This window comes from Heteronotia binoei, chromosome 10, assembly GCF_032191835.1.
Source record: "Heteronotia binoei isolate CCM8104 ecotype False Entrance Well chromosome 10, APGP_CSIRO_Hbin_v1, whole genome shotgun sequence".
NCBI classification, from domain to species: domain Eukaryota; kingdom Metazoa; phylum Chordata; class Lepidosauria; order Squamata; family Gekkonidae; genus Heteronotia; species Heteronotia binoei.
The window spans coordinates 72653931-72674697 of NC_083232.1; the positions used below are offsets into that span (position 1 = coordinate 72653931).

Consider the following 20767-nt stretch of genomic DNA (forward strand, 5'->3'; position numbering starts at 1 on the left):
CCCCTTTCAGCTGGGAAATTCCTGGAGATTTGGAAGTGGAGGGGAAGGACCTCAGCAGGATATAATGCCATAGAATTCACCTTCCAAAGCAGCTGTATTCTCAAGGGGAGCTGATCTCCATAGTCTGGAGATTAGTTGTGCTTCTGGGAGATCACCTAAAGAACACCAATGGGAACGGGGGATTGTCAATGTAGAAAATTTCTGTTTTTACTGCATGAGAGCTAAACAAGGTATCTGGAAATTTAGAACCTGTTTTCATCTTCCAGGCTTTCTCTAAACTCCAGTCATGACAAGGAACTTCTCACTAAGATCCATAGCTCCAGTTTTTTACAGTTCCAGATAGGTTACTAACTGCCGGATTTCCTACCCTGTTTGTACCTGTGTTTTACAACAATGACAGATGGAGAAATATTTGCAGTTCCATCAGGACATCTGTTGCATCTCCCTAAATTTTCTTCATGGGGACTTAGCGTGTTATTCTGAGCAGCATTAGGTTGCCTTGATTGTTACTCTGTTTTGCTGGACTCTGAATTACAGTGGGTTTTTTTTTAAACAGTGCTGCTAGTTATTATTTTGTTTTGCTGACTTCTTGAAGATTTGTTAATCTCATTAGTGGCAGGAAAAAAAAAGTTGTCACAATCTTCTTCCCACATTTGGTAATGGAGCCTAAATCATGAAAGTCATTCAAGTGTGGTAAGCATTTCCTTTGCACGCATTTGGAAGGTCTGAATATTTGCAAGAAAGTCATTTATTTTATATTCTTGCTCTTGGTTGAGTAACTAGCAGGTGCTCCCATCTGCTTTGTTTCATGGCACATTGTGGCCCCCTAAGCACATGCAGATTCTGAATTGAGGTGCGTGTTTTAAGAGAAAGCCATCTTGGTGTACTCTTTGCTGCCTTTTGTCAATATATGTGTCTTTGGGTTGAAATAAAGTGAGTTCAGCCAGCTCTGAATCAACCAAGAACACTTTGTTGCAAGAAGAAACAGTCACAAACAGTCACTCATTATATACACTGTGGCTGAATTAAACATGCCCCCTTTAGCCAGCAGCAATCCCTCCTATTGGTCTCTCCAGGATCCTTCATTTGCATTTCCTGGAAGAAATGCCTCATGTCCTGATTTTATATTTATTTATTTAGTAGGCTGATATTCCGCCCTTTCCCATAACGGGTTCAGGGCGGATCACAACATAAAATGAACAATAAAAACCTACAATTTAAATTTAAAAACAATGCAATAGAATGAGTCAACCAAGAACAATAAAACAAAATGAGGTGCCTGCATTCTGGTTCTAAGAGAACAGCCAATTGGAATGCAGGCATCAGGATCCTGGAGAGTAACGGAAGCATGTTTCAAGCTCAGGCCTGCTAACCCAGCAAATACATAACAGGCCTACTAACAGTGAACACGGCAAGTGCGTAACACAGGTAATGTTTCAGTTTTCATGAAGTTTTAATAGAAGTCTTGTTATTTATATAAATACTTCTACCTCACTTCCTACTTAGAGACCCAGAGCTGTTTGTCATTCTCCCCTCCTCCATTTTCTCTTCACAAGAACCATAACCCTGTGAGGCAGGTGAGGCTAGTCCAGCCAGGGTCAGTCAGTGAGCTGTTGTGCTAATGCTGGTCGCACAGATCCTAGTTGACTTCTCTTCTGTATAGGTGAGTGTACACTGGAGAAAGAGGGGACTAAGCAGTCCTATAAACAGTCATTACAAAGCTCTCAGTGATTTCATGGTTATAAAGGATTCTCTCCCTGCCCTAGGCTTCCCAACCCTCCCGCCCTGGCGGGGGACCCCCAGGATTTCCACCCTCTTCCCCCACTCCCCCAAAAAACGGAAGCGGGGGGAGGGGGTGGAAACGGCGCCGGAGAGCATGGCCAGCCGCCACATCCCGGAGCCGGCGAGGCCGCCGCGCCGCTGCTGCCCCCTCCCCTCCCACTGCAGCTGCTCCTCCGAGATGAGCCCAGGCTGAGCCCATCTCAGAGGAGCAGCCAAGAGGCGGCAGCAGCACAGGGGAGGGCGAGACAGGCCAGGAGCATGGCGAGGGGGGTCCAATTCTATGAGCCCCAAAGGAAGGTGCCCCTATCCTTCATTATTTCCTATGGAAGGAAGGAATTGAAAAGGTGTACCGTCCCTTTAAATGTGATGGCCAGAACTCCCTTTGGAGTTCAATTATGCTTGTCACAGCCTTGATCTTGGCTCCACCCATAATGTCTCCTGACTCCACCCCCAAAGTCTCCTGGCTCCACCCCCAAAGTCCCCAGATATTTCTTGAATTGGACTTGGCAACCCTAATTGGGGGTAGGGGGTGCCAAATCCATGTTGGGAAACTCCTGGAGATTTGGGGGTGGAGCTGGGGGAGGACTGGGCTTCAGTGGGGTACAGTGCCACTGAGTTCACCCTCCAAGGCATCTGTTGTCTCCAGGGGAACTGATCTCTGTAGTCCGGAGATAAGCTGTAATTCTAGGGGGGTCCCCAAGATCCATTTGGAGGCTGGCATCCTAGGACCCCAGTCCTCCTGCAGTAGCATTTCTGGAGATATTTGTAGTTCAAGAGGGGGCAAATGAGAAAGTTATGCTCCATGTATGGAAATCCTTTCTGACTATGGAAATCTTCCATGGAATACAAGTCATGGTTTTGTTCCACAGCAGTAGTTCATTTACAAGGAAGGATATGTTTTGCATTTATAATAATGATAATGCTCAGTACTTGCTTCCTTACATCTTACTGTTTTCACAACCAGAGTCATAAACAGCAAACCCTCATCCCACAGGAGAGCCTAATAGCTACTACTGTGAAAGTTATCATGCAGTTTAGCAACAGCTGCCAGAAATTTCACCATACGCAGAATGGTTTATTTATCTTTAGCTCTGAGTAACCAGGAGGATTTCACTTCTGAAGAGAGAAAGTCCTGATTAAACAATGGGGAGATCAGTTCAGCTCGTAGATCTGAAAATTTGGGACAGTCAAAAAAATACAATCCACAGAATTGATTTAGTTGTTGCCACAATTACAGAGTCTATCTGGCCTCTATGGCCTGGGACCTGCTTACTTCCGGGACCGCCTTTCCCCACATGAGCCTCAGAGAGCACTTTGATCAAACTCAAAAACCGCTTAATGATCCCTGGGCAAAGGATGCTAGGCTGTCCACCACCAGGGCAAGAGCCTTTTTGGTGGCAACCCCTACCCTCTGGAATGCTCTCACAGAAAATATCAGGGCCCTGTGGGCCTTGCCACAATTCCACAGGGCCTGCAAGACAGAACTGTTTAAACAGGCGTTTTAACAACTAATGGAGGCGTCCAGTATGTCTCCACCCCACAGCATGAATATCTTAAACCAACCCAAACAGAAATGTAGGGCACTCAATAACATCACAGTAAACAGCACTAATCAATAATGGCATCTAGGGATTAAAATTGTATATGCTGAGATGTTTTAATAACTTATTGTGATATTTTTGTATTGTAATGTTATGTTGTTTTAATTGATGTTAGCTGCCTTGAGCCCATCAGGGGAGGGTGGGATACAAATATAATAAAATATCTGAATATGGAATTCCTTTAAATCTTCCTAACGTCACTGCTGAAGGTAGGGCATTCAGGCCCACAAGCATGATATCCTAGAGTTGGGAAGTTATCCTGAAGAGGACAACTAAAACAATAGTGGAACTGGAGGAACAGCTGAATAGCCTGTGGGCTTTTTAGTTTAGAAAGGTAAATTGGCTACATAAGAGATGACCTTACGATAAGTCTGGGAGCATCATACCTGAAGAACTGCCTCTCCTGTTGCAATCCCCCATGTTGCCTGTGCCCTCGAGTAGCTAGCTTCTCTTCTCCCAGGGTAAGGGCCTTCTCTGAGGTGGCCCTATCCTTGTGGAATGCATGCCCTACGGGACATGCATTAAAGGACATGCATGCCCTGCGGGATCTTGTTAACTTGGTTTAAACCAAGCTGCAAGAAGAACCAGCCAGCCACAGCTGAGGCCATGCAGAGCTGCAAAAGAGGATCTGCTGGGGTGGACAGAGCTGCCAGCCCATTTTGACTGGGGTAGCTTGCTTGAATAAAAGCAAAACAAAAATTGGCAGCCACATCGGTAACTGAATCTGATCTGTATAGCTTAATAAATACCCCAAAGGTTGCCAATTCCAAGTTAGGAAGGCCCTGAATATTTGAGGATGGAGCATGGAATCTTATTCAAGCCCCTCAATCCAATATCGAAGAGCCAACTTTTGAAGTTTTTCCACCTTGTGGGATGGGCTCCCTAAGGAAGCAAGGGGACTTTCATCTTTAGAAGTTGGCATGAGGTGCTGAAATGCCATCTTTTTGTGAGGGTTTTTAATGATGTTTAAGCAGCAGGTATTTTATTAAGGGGTAGTGACACAAATTACTCTTGATTGGAGGTGACCTTTCTGTTTCCCTGTGCATGATATGAATAACTGTCTAGAATCATCCATATTAGGAAAATGGGTTATGATAAAGCAGTCTTTAAAAAGAAAAGACAGAGGTTGATTCGTGCAGTTATTCAAACAAAATTGCTTGCAGCGAGGCAGGCACCTGAAATCTGAAGCAGTTGTATTTCCTAATACCAGTCAGTGCCACTGCAGGCCTGAACAAGAACTGAGGACAATTGCTTCTAGGAATTTGTAGATTTAAAATGAGGGGAGAATTTGGCATGGAAATTACCAGTGCTAGTAAAAAGAGGGCTCAGTGATAGTGAGGACTCCTTAGGAGATGAGGAGCTCCATGTAGCCAGCCTTGAATTAACAGAAGTTAACCAGCAAGAGCTGCAGGCAGGTCAAGATTCACAGCCAACAGCTGGTGCAGAGCCACTGGACACCCTCCAGCCCTTATTCAGCAGGTGAACCTCAGTGAGCCATTTCCAGCCCACCAGTATTTCCTATTCTCTTACTTCACAGCAGATGGAGTCTTGGAACTGTTGGGTTTCTGATGCGATTTCACTTCCTGTTGTCATGAGTTAATTAAGTGTTTGTATATGCATGCTGATGTTTAGCCAGTGAGTAGGTAGAGCCAGTGAGAATGTTTGCACGTACTTCCCACCAAGGCTAGGTGTCAATATGCATAGTGACCATTGAGGGAGAGCCCTAATAGGCTAATCCATATATTTGTGTGGTGGTCTAAGGGAAACCATTTGGTCAGTTTTATTGCCCTTTGTGTTAAGCCCTTAGATCTCCATGCAGTTGAAGTTAGGACTCGAGAGAGTCGAGATGTAGCCTAGAAGCTAGATAGGATATTGAATCCTTCTTTGTTTAATAGAAATCCAAGTCATACCTTTTCCTCATTAGTAAAGTAAACTACTTTGTATCTTAAGCTAAACCGTGTGCCTGGCTGTTATTCGTGGTTCTCTCCACATTACTCTGCTAATCGTATATCTAAACCACAACAGGAACAAAGCTTCAGACAAGATGGCAAAATGCACGCCTTCTGGCCTGACACCAGCTGCTTGCTGTAACAAAGATGAGTAGCTGGCTGCAAGCATGACCCTTAGACATGGGGCTGTAAAAACCAGCCAAGAGAGGGTATTAGGTGTGGATGCAACTCTGCCTTGCCCGACTTTTGGTCCCTTGACCTTCAACTGACCTCAGCATGAGTCTTTCTCTAGCCCTTCAATGTATGTTCAGTGTGTGTGCCTTGAACACACTAGGAAACAAGAGTTCTTGGGAAACTTGAGTTGAGCATGCCTCTCCTTTAGCATCCCATGTGTCATCAAGTTAAAATAATGATTTATGATCCAAAGAAATCCCCTCCTTCCTAGCAGTATGTGTACTTCTTGTAATTGTCCTAGGGCTGCATGCAGACAGAAGCATTGCCTTCAAATCTTCCTGCATGAATCATTGCTATTGCGCTGTTTGTAAACCACAATGATAAATGGAGTGTAGATACTCTGCTGTCACCACATGCTTGCAGGACCTAAAAGTTTTGCAAGCTGAGAGCTTTCCTTATGCTTTCTCTGGGACCATGTCTTTTTTGGCAGACCTTTATGCTTTTATGGTGTGGCAGCAGTGTACTATTTGATTTCAAGGAAGAAATAGTTTACTTGGCTCCTATTTTGGGATATGCTTGAATACTGAGTGTTAAAAGCAAAGGAACTTCTGTGCCAGGAGAAACTTGGTTCTGCAATCAGTATAGATTATGTCAATCAAGTTAAATCGTATTTTCTTAACTGAGTACAACTTTTTGTTTAAAAGATTGCCTCTCCTGGTAGGAGTCTGCACAGCAGCTTTGCTCAGCAATGCTTTCTGGTTGTTGTTCTGCCCCCCCCCCCCCCTGCAAGGGCAGGGGTGGAATTCTAGCAGGAGCTCTTATGCATATTAGGCCACACACACCCCGATGTAGCCAATCCTTCAAGAGCTTACAAGGCTCTTTTTTGTAAGCTCTTGGAGGATTGGCTACCTCAGGAGTGTGTGGCCTGATATGCAAATGAGCTCCTGCTAGAATTCCACCCCTATGCAAGGGTATGTTTCTTTGTTGCTACTGCATGCTTTTTCCATGGCTGCTCCTATGTTATGGAACAGCTTCCCTGAGGAAACTGATGGTGGAAAGTGCCATCAAGTCACAGCTGATTTATGACGACCCTGTAGGGTTTTCCAGGCAAGAGACTTTCAGAGATGGTTTGCTGCTGCCTACCTTCACATCACAACCATGGTTTTCCTTGGAGGTCTCCCATCCAAATACTAGCCAGGGCTGCCCCTGATTAGCTTCTGAGATCTGACAAGATCAGGCTAGCGTGGGCCGTCGATTAGAAGACATATATCTCTTTTGGAGTTTTAGAGGGCTCATAAAATGCAGCAACACTTTAAGAGTCTTTGGCTTCTCAAGAACACTGCTTTCTGGGCCCAAAAAGCAAAGAACACAATCAAGGTAATATCTTTATTAGGCCTAGCCCAATGACACATATGTACATAAGTGCTGTCATGTCGTAAACCAACTTATGCTGACCCTTGTAAGGCAAGTGAGCAGCAGAGGCAGTTGGCCATTGTCTTCCTCTGCAGAGTCTGCCTTGGTGGTCTCCTATCCAAGTACCAGCCCTGCTTAGCTTCTGAAATCTGATGAGATGGGGCTATACCATGCTGCCTTCCCTCCCACCCAATGACACGTAACATAGTGCAAGCTTTGCTGTTTCTGAGAACTCTTCATGAGGACAGATAAGACAAAAAAGAGGGGAAACACAGATTTTAAATAGACAGCAGTCTCTGTTGAAATTTCTAGTGATTTTAATACTGTTCTTAAAAATTTTTATGATCCCAATTATCTGGAGGAGAGGTGGGTTTGTGAATGTTCTAAAGTAAATGAATTTTGGGTTTCCAGTTCTCAGATGGGAAATTCCTGGAGATTTGAAGGAGGAGCCTGGGAAGGGTGGAGTTTGGTGGGGGGGAGGGGAGGGATTTCAGTGTGGTATAATGAAGTGGACTTTGGAGACTACCATTTGAAGCTGCCGTTTTTTCCAGAGGACCTGATCTCTGTAGTCTGGAGATGTAATTCTGGGAGATCTCTAGGCCCCATCTAGAAGTTGGCAACTCCAGCTCCCACCACCCACTGGGAAGTTTACTTGGCCGTTCTTTTGATTTCAGTGATATTGGTAGGCACTGCTCACACACTTTTGCAAACACGTATACTAGGAATTTGATCCCCTTTTTTAAAAAGTGGAAACTGTGATTCTTGGAAAACTGAATGCTGCACCCAGTGCTGCATTTTCTGGTTTTCTATATTCCTATGGACTGCAGCAGATGTACAGTGAGTTCTGCAATTCTGACTCTGCTACTAGGATTCTGGGCTCTCTGATTTCACTTTCTCCGTTGAAGGACAGCAGGTACTGCTGAGTTAGAAAGGACAATTTAACAACACTGTAGCTGTTGCTGTTTGTAAAAGCAAAGTCAGACTAGGTTTGGTGATCATCAGAATCTTTTCCAACTCTGTAAATGCTGGAGACTTTGTTCCTCTCTTCTATTGTAGAGTGGTGATTCTCTATTCTGAAATTTGGATTGATAGACATTGAAATTTTGCAGATTTCCTCTTGATGTTATGACTGATGGTAGTCTGTAGTGACATAGGCACAGATCATACACTGACTTGTTATGAGAACAAAAGATTTGTTTTGAAACAGGAAGGACACTGGACACCTGTTTTCAGTTTATCATGTTTTTGGACGGTATATATGCCAGCGACATCTGGCTAATCACTTATTTCTGGATATCTGTTGTATACTCTAGAAATTTTGTAACTGAATAGAAAGTGCATTGCATTTCTTGTATAGTGCTTAGAATAATCATTACATGCATTAATAATTAAAAATATTTTTTATTAATTTGAAAAAATGTAAAGTGTAATTGAATTGTCTTTAAGTTTCAAGGTGATGCTGTTCTAGTTGTTGCAACTTTCACACCATGATTTAACCTGATTGTAAAGCTTCTTGGCTGTCCCGATAACAAAAAAGTGGAGTAAATTACAAAAACGTGTTTTTTCTTATGGATACAAAGATCAGAGAATCCACCTGTTCCAGTTTATGGCTTTCTTTCTTTTAGCACATGTACACCCTGTCTTAGTTTTAATATACAGCTGTAGAGCTCAGCCATTAATATTAGGAATGAACTATGGATGAAGTTAAAATTTATTATTTCTGGAGCTTTCAGCAGGCTAATGAATGCTGAGTTATCTGCTAATTAATCAATTTTAAATTGAAAATAAATCTTGAGTAACACACATTTCCTTGTTTGGGAGATTTGTACCCAGTGTTTTTAGTCAGGTAAAATCTCAAATAGATAAGAATCTTAAAAACTAACAATCATCTTTAAAGGGAAGGTCCCTTTTAATGTCTTATAAAAAATTCTCTATTATGGTAATTTATCAGAAACAAGGTAGCTTTAAAAAATAGCAATGTGTTCTTCCATGTCAACCTCTATAGTTAATTGATAGACTAATTTATATCAGTGACAGCTTTAATTAATCTACCTATTAAAGCTTGCATCCCCGGTTCTGCCATGCAGAGATTTCCTTCCATCAAAATTTCCTAGAAGTGTATCGCTCCAAGCAGCTGGATTTATCAGAGGAATATATCAAGTTAGGTTTGCCAACCTCCAAGTGGGGCCTGGTGATTTCCCAAGATTATAATTGATCTCCAGATGACAGAGATCAGTTCCCCTTATGGTTGCCAACTCCAGGTTAGGAAATGTCTGGGGAAAATGGGATTTTGGGATGGGGAGGGACCAGGGCAAGGTATAATTCCATACAGTCCACTCTCCAAAGCAGCCATTTTCTCCAGGGGAACTGAACTCTGTAAGTCTGGAGATCAGTTGAAATTCCAGGAGATATCCAGGTCCCACTTAGAGGTTGGCTTCCCTAGTTCCCCTGGAGAAGATGGTTGGTTTGGAGAGAGTAGACTCAAGGACATTATATTCTGCTGAATTCCCTCCCCTCTCCAAACCCTGACCTTCCTGGCCCCATCCACAAATCTCCAGGTATTTCACAAGTGGGAAGCAATCCTATTTCAAGTGCTGGTGTGAATTGACTGGGGAAACTCTGCTTCAGATCCCCACTCAGTCTTGAACCTCACTGGGTGACTTTGCACTAGCTACACTTTCAGCCTCACAGTGGTCTGAGCAGAAAACGAGGCGGAGGAAATCCACATGTATTGCCCTGAGTTCTTTTGAGGAAAGGTAATGTTACAAATATGCTGGATGAGTAGGAAGCGATGGAGGATTGATGGAACAGGCCACACCTATCCAATCAAAATTGATTTCTAGGTAATTTGTTGCCACAGTTATCACATTCACACAACTGTTCTGGCATTTGTTGTCTTCTAGGGTGGTCATATTTGACCCTTGCTGATCTATGGACTACAATATTTTTGGTGTGTATGCTAAAACAATGGGTCAATGTGTATTTGGTATGAGTTGTTCAACATATATTCTTTCTGGTTTCAGAGTGGTGTGACTGTTTTATGGAGGAAGTTTGAATAATATTAAATTTTAAACTAGATTTATTGAAGGTTTTTAGCAGGCCTAATAACTGCTGCATCACTTACAGTTCCATCCTAAGCAGAGTTATACCCTTCTATGGCCAGTAGGCTTAGAATTCCAAGAGGCTGGCCACCTCTGCATTGAACTAAGGTTGTCACAACTGGCAACCAGTGGAAGAGGGAGAGGATAAAGATGGAAGAAATGATAAACTGATGGTGCAATTTGATTTCCAGTGAATACCTGGCAGTATTGTGCTAGGATTTGGGCAGAACTTTTGTTGTCAAAATCCAAGAGTGTCACATCGCTGTTGTGATGTAACTTGCAAGCGTTTTTCTGAAAGTGACTTTTCAGCAAATTCTTGGCCTACCATAGGGTTTCCATGTCTCCCCTGGCCATTAGCAGGGGAGGATGGGGTAAGGTTGCCAAATTCAAGTTGGGGAACTCCTGGAGATGTGGGGCTGGAACCTGGGGAGGGACCTCAGGGGGTACAATGCCATAGAGTCCACCCTCCAAAGCATCCATTTACTCTAGGATAACTGGTCTCTGTAGTTTGGAGATAAGCTGTAATTCTGGGGACTTCCTAGGTCCCACCTGGAGGCTGGCATCCCTAATTCAGAGTAGCCTTTGTTGCAGCAAAGAGCTGATAGGTTGAGAGAATTACTGATCTTGCCACACACAGTCCAAAGGACTTTGATTTGCGCACCAGTGAATCTGCGCATCAAAGCTATGTTTTGGTTTGCTCACATTGTTAAACGATACCTAAAATATTGATAGTTAAAATGATAATTAAAGTATTGAATTTGGGGTAATAATAATAATAATAAAAAAATTTTATTTGTATCCTGCCCTCCCTGCCTAGGCAGGCTCAGGGCGGCTAACAGCATTTCATAAAACATACAATGATAAATATAAACTTTAAATTTAACAAATATAAAACTTTAAGTTAACATCATTTAAAAACCAGTCAATATAATTAAAATTTTTATAGCTTAATCTGACAGTGACGATGGCATTTTCGACGCTAGTTCTGTCAGTTTACACAGTTTACACAATGACATAGGTCCTTAAATAGGACTGTGTTGGCGGATCCTTAATTAACAACCTTATTCAGCAGTCCGTATATGCTAGCTTGAAGAGGGTGGTCTTGCAGGCCCTGCGGAACTGATCAAGGTTCCGCAGGGCCCGCACCTCCTCAGGGAGCTGATTCCATAGGGCAGGGGCCGCGATTGAAAAGGCCCGTGCTCGGGTGTTCTGAAGTTTGATCTCTTTCAGCCCAGGGATAGTCATTATATTTTTCCTGGCTGACCTCAGTGCTCTCTGGGGTTCATATGGGGAAAGACGGTCCCTCAGGTAGGCCGGTCCTCGGCCATATAAGGCTTTAAAGGTAATGACCAACACTTTGTACTGGACCCGGTATGTAATCGGCAGCCAGTGCAGTCCACGTAGCTCCGGCTGTATATGCTCCCACCTCGGGAGTCCCAACAACAGCCTGGCCGCCGCGTTCTGCACTAGCCGCAGCCTCCGGGTCCGGCACAAAGGTAGCCCCAAGTAGAGGGCATTACAGTAGTCTAATCTTGAGGTGACCGTTGCGTGGATCACTGTTGCGAGGTCCCGACGTTCTAGGAAAGGGGCCAACTGCTTTGCCCGCCTCAGATGGAAGAATGCTGACTTGGCAGGGGTGAAATATACTTCCTTCTGGCAGAGTGGTGGTTGTAAACATTTATGCAGGTGGCTGTCATTCGTTTTGCCAAATATGATATGCAATCCTTTTGTTGTTTTTACATTCTCAGGTGCCCTCAACATCTCCATTCGTCCTGTTGACAAAATAACAGTTTCAGTAAAGCCTGGACCTTCTACTCAAGCAGAAGAATTGTGCAAGATGTGTGCAGGGAGCGACTGCTTTTCTGAACGGAAAATACAATCTGGGGAGCAGTTTAATTTTTCTTTTAGATGTCCCACACCAGAAAAATATTGGGTCTTGGTAATTGAGAGGTACATAGGTAAGTTGTATTCTAGTCTCTCTGAGTTTTTCTGAACACACGCAAATAATTTTGGATATGTGCAGATTTGAACCACATAATAAAAGCTTAAATGAGTAATATTAACTCCATATTTACTGCTACTACAATTACATCATCTTTGTTTAGCCCTAACCTTGTGCGTAGGTGCTATTCAGAACATGGAAGTGAGCCAGAGGTTTTACAGTTAGGGCTGCAAATGGATTTAAAGAATTTCTGTTTGTGTAAGTCACCTGCCTTTTGGCACATTAATCTGTTTAATTGTTTTTTATTAATTTCAGATTAGCACATTAATAAAACCTTCATACATGGGCTTTTTTGAGACCTTAAAGGAAGTGGATGATAACTTGAAAATTAATAATCAATGTGTGCTACTTGGCTGAAAGGACCATCTTTAATTAATTTTCATTTTTTTTGTTCCCTGACATAATTTTTTTTGCCATTTAAAATTGGCCACCACTGTTAAATCTACTTAATCTTAGTTTATTGATTTAATTATCAATTAGAATTCATAGTTCTACCATACCATCTGTATTAGATGGTTTTCTGGCACTAGACAAGCTAGATGATCTGGCTAGGTTACAATATTGGTCTTCATGGGGCCACCTTTGAAGACTGTTTAGGAGCTTCAGCTTGGTCAGAATGCAGTGAGGTTGCTCATTGGTTATTGTAGGGATCATATGTAGAAAACTTCACTGGCTGCAAGTCTGTTTCCTGACTCAGTTCAAAATGCTAGCCTTAAATTGTCTATGACTTGTACATTTGAGAACCATGTATGGTCGCCACCCTCCAGGTGGGGTCTGGAGATCTACCAGAATTACAACTGATGGCCAGACTACAGTCATGGAGAAGATGGCTGTTTTGGAAGGTGGACTCTATGGCATTATACCTCACTGAGATCTCTTCTGTCCCCAAACTCCACCATTCCTAGGCTTCATCCCTAAATCTCCAGATATTTCCCAACCCAAATTTGGCAACACAACTTCCACATGAACGCATTTGATAATTGAGACTGACTTCAGAAATCCTGTTTTGTGTTCCCTGTGGTTTCATCTTGTGTTGCAAAAACTTCACTGCTCCCTCCCTTACATAAATTCATCTGGCAGTGTACCAATTACCTTTTAGGGGCCAGGCAAAGATACTGGTACTTTTCTAAACTTCTGGCTCAGGCATTCTTTTATAATTTTATTGTGTTGTTTATATTATTTTAATGTTTTAAAAGGATGCCATCAGCCACCTTAGAAGTATTTTCATTGTAACTGAACTTTATTATTCATCCATTCTTGAGTCTCTTTTCAAAAAGGCTTGTGGACTCCAAATGAAATGGGCCTCCATTTTAAAGACAACAGACTTGAGGCACAGAATTCAATCAGAAGGGCTAAGATTGACAGTGGTTTCTTGTGGAAAGTGCTTGCATGCTTCATGTGGAATACCCTATTTGTAGCAGCCGAATTTTATAGGAAAATGAAACTGTGTCCTTTGGATTTTTCTGTCTCTCTTTGCTCTTAAGCTGCAGTTTGCATTGCAAGTGTGTTTAACTTGCCACAAATAAGGTGAGAGTCTGGCTCATGTGGCTAAGTGATCCAAACAAGTGCCTTTGGCTTTCAAGACCTCTCAGACTAGTCACCCGTCTTCTTGTTAGGTGAATCTCCTGCAAATCAAGATGCTGTTCTCTGGAGGTGTATTAAAGAGTAGGCAACAGAACCCATAGCAGCATCTTTCTTTAATTTGCCTGAGGTCTTGTGCTATACAATAGAGTATAGCCAGATAGGTTAGTGATCAGCCAGTCTGCAAGTCCTATCTGACCAAATGCCATTACATTGGTTTCCTGTTATGGAAATTTTGGGTCCAGCTCAGGTTGGGATGTTGCACTAAACACACAGTACCTACCCTGAAGCCAGAAGGAAGGAAAGTACTCTGTAAAGAATAGCTTTCCTTATTACAATGTACACGCTTAAGCTAATTGCTTCAGATTTAGTGCCTTCCATGTTTTCATCTTTGCTGAAGATCTCTGAGTAGATGAAACCATGCTTTTTTTGTGATTTAATGGCTGTCAAAGTGTTTATATTACCCAGTTTGCTGCTTGGTTACAGCAGGTATGGAAAATAATAAATACAGCAGTGAAAGCACTAACCCATATAAACTCACTGGATGGTCACCTACAGTCATGATTCTTTTATGTTGTGGTTGTTTGTCTGTTTCTAGATTGTATGTCAAGACACTGCCCCTTTGAAGATGTTCTTCTTCAGCCCTCAGGATTACCTAATCTTAACAGAACATTCATTTGGGATGTTAAAGCTGGTAGAAAAGACGCACTAGTACTGAAGTTTGCGACATGGCTAAGACAAGTGGAACCTGAAGACGCTTGCCATGATCAAGTCATTTATAAAATCGGCAGTCGCTTTGCTGCCAACACAGTCAATATTGGATTTTTCTGTAGAAATGGTTCCGTTTCCCGGGTGAAGGTGCAAGGGGAAGTAATCATGACACTAGAGCTTCCTTGGGATTCAAAACTCAACACTTCCGGCTTCAAGATAGAAAGCAGGGATTCCATTAAAAGTAAGTGCCAAAGGCAGTAGTTTATCCAAACTCTGATTTATGCTTAACAGGAAATGCCTGTTTATGTTTGATGATTTGGAGGTGGGGTGGGGCAGGGATTGTTTAGCAGAACAGGTTTATCCAAAGAGTTTTCCTGACTTGCTAATTGGTGAGATTAGTCATGGATGATACTGAGGACTGGAATGAGAAAATTTGATGAGTGTAAAGATGTAAAACATCTGGAAATTTTGAAGCCATGGAAAACAAACACTTTTCCTAGTAATTTCTAGGGAGAAAAATGGAAATTTTGAGAAGACTTGAAATACATGCAATAAGCCTTAACTGCTTTTACTTATTTAATAACATAAAATACATCTTTATAGTTTTGCAGATATAAAAAATTATATTATTTGGCATATTTATGGAATTTAAAAGTATAAATATCAATTATATAGAATAGGGCAACTGGCGGGGAATGGTTGGAGACTCCAGCAGGCCTTCCTTTTGACACACCAAGCCACCCTAGAATAGACTAAATTACTGCTGTAGACCATCTTTTATGCAGATGTATGAAGAGGTTGCATTCCACTAACCATAATGTTAGAGGAATGAACTGTAGGTGCATGGGAAACTGGTAAGTGCATTACTCCAAGGATTACTTTAAAAATGTTGAGAAACTGTGCACTTTTGTCATCCAGATATAACACAGAACTTCTTTTCTTGTTAAATTAATATCAATATTTGACACTATTAGAACATTTCATTCTTGTTATGGTTTCATTTGTACCACCTGAGAGTTCACCTAGGGCTGGGGCTTGAAAATACTTCTGTGATTTGGTTTTTAACCTACCCCAGTGTCACTTGTATAACATTTGACACTGGGCAACTAAAGAGGGCCCAGCCTCTGCCTCCTGGTAACATCAATGAAAAGGCCCTTCTAACCATCTCTGATTTGCACATTTTCCTAAATGTCAGAGGTGGAAGAGAGTTCATTTCACTGGGTAGCGATGGAGCTGCTTTGGCGAAGCATTGAGTTGAGACAGCCCTGACGTCCCTCAATGAAAGCAAACCCGGATGGGAAGAAAAGCAATCATAAGGAAAGACAGGTGGATGGAGAAGGGTCATGAAGAATCTATTTTTCCCCTTAGCATGGTTTTGTAGCCTTTAATGTGGCAATAAGTTTCTATCCTCATTGGCTGTATGGACTGGATGTCTGTTTGCAATGAATTTGCGTATCTTCCCTGATTCAAAACATTTTGTTTCACTGTCACACATTTTTGGGAACAATGGCTCTTCTTTCTCTGAGTACAAACCCTTTATCCAGAAGGTAAAATTGGGTTGAGTGAGTACATGCACGTACTCACAGGTGCCTGATAAACCCCAATCTACATGCCCTGAATTGAAGGTAACCAAAGCCAGCGGGTGACTTAAGTAATGCTCATTTTCTCAACTGAACCCAGTACTCTTCTTAAAGCTTATAGTGGGTATGTTTTGACATTCTTGTTGCTGTTTAACTGGTCTGCGATCTCAGTCACAGATGATAGACCTGTCTCTTTGGCCTGCTTCTACTGTCTAAATCCAGTGAAATGTGTGTGAGAGAATTTCTCCCCCACTATCACAATGATCTGTATATATTAGTTAGGGCTGTACATAACTTGTGAGTCAGGCATAAGGGGCTCAAAGGCCTTTTGCACCGCAATCAACTTCTCGTTCTAGCATACATAACTCTGAGCGTGACATATATTCTTTCCTTTCAAATGCTGTCTCCCCTCTTTTTTTTCCTTTTTTCTTTAAAAAAAAATAGGATTGTGCATTATAGAATCAACGTTTTTGACTGAATCATCTGCAACCTTGATGTCTGCCAACTATCCCTTGGGCTTCCCAGAAGATGAGCTCATGACGTGGCAGTTTATTGTTCCACCTGCTTTGAGAGCCGACGTCTTCTTCCTCAAATACAACAAATCAATTTGTGAACGGAAAGAACAGAGACTGGAGTACTTCTTACCTGGAATAGATAACCCTGTGGTGTATTCACTGGAAGTAAGACAACCAGTGGATGTTCCTGGTAACTTTAACCTTTCCTTGCAAGGCTGTGATCAAGATGATAGGGACCCTGGAGTTCTTCGCCTGCTTTTTAAAGTTGATGTTCACTACCCTATACATGAAGAAAGTAAGTCTTTTTTCGCCTTCCTCTCTTCCATGCATCGGTTCTTTGGTTTGAATTCTGAAATTTTGACTTTCAAAAATGTTTAATTCACAAACTAGCTGGATGGGTTCAGACTTAATGCCAAATTGTGGTTTGGCAGCATGAGAAGGATGCTGAAAGGAGCCTCAGGCTCACTTGAACAATTTCCTGCCCCTTTTCTCTTTGTGTGGGGTAAGAATATTTAGTAACTTCCAGGGCTGTGGCACATCCTGGTTTGCTGCTGCATATGCATGTGCAAATAAGAACAAGCCATTATATGAACTCTTGGTTTGAAAGGAAAGTACAAATCCCATTTCCATATTTATGGCAAAGTATGGATTATCACAACTCCCAAATAATTATTTTCTTGCATGGGTTGGAGAAGGGGAAGCAAGGATCCCCTAGGCTCACTCATGTATAGGGTTGCCAGGTCCTTACCTTGCACTGGTGGGATGTGGGAGGAAGCTTTCTGGGAGTGGGGGGCATGAGACATCCCCAGTGTGATGATGTCATATCCATGTGTTGTCATCATGTGTGACATGTCATGTGGGGTCATTACTGTTGGTGCGGGCCCAGGGCCAGATCTAGGGGGGGGCAGAGGGGGGGTGCTTGCCCCGGGCGCTGACGGAGGGGGGTGCCAAATTGAGTATGGAGTCCATTATATTCTATGGGACCATAAGACAGAATGACCCATAAGGGAGCGTCATTTTTTAATTTTGCACCCCCCTCAAAAAACAGGTAGATCTGGTCCTGGCGGGGCTTCCCCCTACTGGCCAGCGGCAGGCAGGAGCCCACAAAATCAGGGGTTCCCCCACTCCCACCTGATGACTGGCAACCCTACAGAAGCCAACTATAGTTTGCTGTTATGTATGAACTAAACCAATGAGAGGTCATACTTTCCTGAAGGCTAGACAACAGTGGCTAATGGAGATGCCCCCAAACTTGTTGAGTATATGGGCATTCAGGGATTTTGAGAGAGAATAGTGAGTACTACCACAAAATAGTTGCCAGGGACAGGCAAGATTTTTTTTATAGCAGTAACTCCTTTCCAGAGGTCCATCAGTGGTTATTAGAGGTAGGAACATGGGGCATGGTCTATGGTTTAACCAAGGAGTTAAATCATAACCATAATGTCTATGGTTTTACCATAGAGTTTCAGTCAGTGGTTAAAGTTTTCTATTGTCACTTCTGGCTTGTAGCTGGCAGGGACATGGTGGCATTGCTTTTGCTGCTGTGGGACATGGAGCTTGTCCATGGGAGCCCTGCTATAGTGGGAGGCTTGTCAGGCCTAATCCTCAGAGATATGGACTTTTCTGAATTACCTGAAGCTTCCTGTGTCAAGGAGGTGAAAAATAGATGGAATTGGCATTTTGCTTTGAGAAACAGATGCCATTTTCAAAGAATGGGGAAGATGTGCTCCCTTCATGGCTTAAAGAAGGGAGTGCCAGGTCCAGAGATATTAGATGGCCCTTTTGATTATTTGAATTTTATCTTCAACTCTCAAAAAGCAAGTGAGCGCCAGGAAACACATTGGTGTGCACCATCTTTGAGATCACCAGGGCTTTTTTTTGAGCAGGAACACACAGGAATGCAGGTCTGGCTGGCTTGGCATCGGGGGTGTGCAAATGAGTCCCTGATGGGCTTTTTCTACAAAAAAGCCCTGTGTGGTACAATGGTGATGTCAGAGGGTGTGGCCTAATATGCCAATGAGTTCCCGCTGGGTTGTTTCTACAAAAAAAAGCCCTGGAGATCACTGCTCATGGCAATTTGAGGTGGCAGGAATGGGCAATGATATCCTTTTTGTGGGAAAAGCCTTCACTTGGTACAGTACCACTGTCCTCTTGATGGCAGAGTGTATCGATTTTGGCAAGGGCTGCCAACTTCCAGGTGGTAGTAGGACATCTCATGGGATGACAACTGATCTCCAGGCAACAGAGATCAGTTCACTTGGAGCAAATGGCCACTTTAAGAGGTAGACTCTGTGGCATTATACCCTATTGAACTCCCTCCCTTTCCCAAAACCCATCCCCAAAATCTCAAGGTATTTCCCAACCCAGAGCTGCCAATCCTATTTGGCATTAAGTGGGGGGCTTCTTCACACATCAAATGTCCTTGTCATACCACCAAGCCAAAAAAAAAATATTTGAGATGAAAATAAACTGGACATTCAAAACCAACCTTATACAAATATAATATTGAGAAATGGTGGTGCAATTTATTTACAGCATATATATGCATATTGTTTTAGAATGAAGAGAATTCCAGCAACTGCCAAGTTACTTTTGACTGCAAAAGTTGTTACATTTTTCCACAGATTTCCTAGCCTTTTAGAGTCTTTAAACTCCAAATCTCAATCTGTCCTATAGGTTTCAAATACACCAGAAACACTACATAAGAGAAACTATACCCAGGGTGAGCCACCATGGCCTACAACACTAAACAGTCATTTTCCTCCTGAATTGACTGGAGATAGAGCCAAGAGCTCAAATCCCAGAAGCCTAAACTGTATTTTAACAGAGATCAGTTAGATGTCTCTCTTTTCCTCTGTCCTCTCCACCTCCTTTCTCCCTGTTCTGAGGGCACTGTTGCTGGCTTTCTCTTCTAAACTATCAGGGTACAAAGAGGATTGGTAGGTGTGAAAAACAGACTGGGCTCTGGCTTTCACAGCTTTCACACACTAAATAACACACTTTCAATCCACTTTCAATGCACTATGCAACTGGATTTTACTGTGTGAAATGGCAAAATCCACTAGCAAATGGTCACAGAAGTGACTTGAAACTGCATTATTTAGCATGTGTTAAAGCACCCTTTGTCTAATGAGTTGCTCTCTTGTGGTGATGTCCTGTCTTCTCTAATTGCATCTCTCCTGGTTTACAACTGCAATGTTTTGGGTGTAGATTCCAAACTTTTGCCTCTCAGAAAACAAATGTTCCATTCACAGGGATTTATTATAGTTCTGAGCCAAGAGGATGAGTGGTTCATAATTCAAAGAAAAGTTGTTCCAGAAAGATGTAATTTTCACTTGTTTCCTGTTCAAAATTTTTACTGCGACAAGCACAAAAGATCTAAATAAACTTTCCTACAATGGGTGTTTCTTAAATCTTGGAACATCACTACTAATGTTTTTCTCTTTGTAAGACTGTAATGAAGCACCACAACTTCTTAAATGACATGATTGGATGTCCTTTTATTTTCAGATACATCCTTCACCGTTGACCTTAGAAAAGAGGACATGAATGTTACAGTTTATTCAGAATCTCTGCAATCTGGATCCCATTCAGCGAATAAACCTGCCTGCTCAATCTGCACAAGTCCTAGACACTGCGGGCTTAATGTGACATTAGCATCTGGTGACATAGCTTCGATAATCATTCTGTGCCACAAAAATGATATATCCAGCAATGTAAAGATGATTGCTGAAAAATCTATAGGTATAAGGAAAATATCCTGAATTTCTTTATATGAAAGACATTTAACAAAAATGTATTTCTCCACAAAGTCACTTCCTCTTGTCAGTACTGTCTCTGTCTTTCAGGGCCCTTTCACATTGCCATTTTAACCCTATTGTGATCTTTTACTGTGCAAAGCAATGTGTGATGGAGATTTCAAGTGGCGTTTGTACATCCATCTACGTACCATAGCTGAAGCATTTTGCCCATTTCAAAATAAACTGCTTTTTGTTCCCCTCCCATTTTCAGCACATTTATTCTGCCTTTTTAAAAGGTTCTAACTTTTGCACTATAGACTAATATAGCAATGCAGTGCTATAATGCCAGCATTCAAATGCTTGCAGCTGTCAAGCTACATAGAAACAAGTCAGTCTCTCTCTCACTCTCTCTGTGTCCAGTGATTTGCCACACTTCGAGGGGAACTGAGCCAGTGTGATTTAGTGGTTAAAGACAAGGATCTTGTCCGGGCCATGGCGTCCCAGCCTCTTTGGACGCACTGGCAACCCCCACAGAATAAAATGCGCTGAAAATGGGTGGGGGACAAAAAGCGGCCTATTTTGAAATGGGCAAGATGCTTCAGCTATGGTTCATAAATG

General features: G+C 42.4%; 1 protein-coding gene across 1 annotated transcript in view; it reads left to right on the plus strand.

The window, feature by feature from the left end:
• CDCP1 (CUB domain containing protein 1) overlaps positions 1-20767 on the plus strand; it is a 52935-nt gene that overhangs the window by 14664 nt on the left and 17504 nt on the right. Inside the window, exons 2-5 of the mRNA XM_060247717.1 lie at positions 11769-11978; positions 14202-14555; positions 16339-16704; positions 19920-20153. Coding sequence (XP_060103700.1) covers positions 11769-11978; positions 14202-14555; positions 16339-16704; positions 19920-20153 — 1164 coding nt within the window. The remainder of the gene's footprint in view (positions 1-11768; positions 11979-14201; positions 14556-16338; positions 16705-19919; positions 20154-20767) is intronic.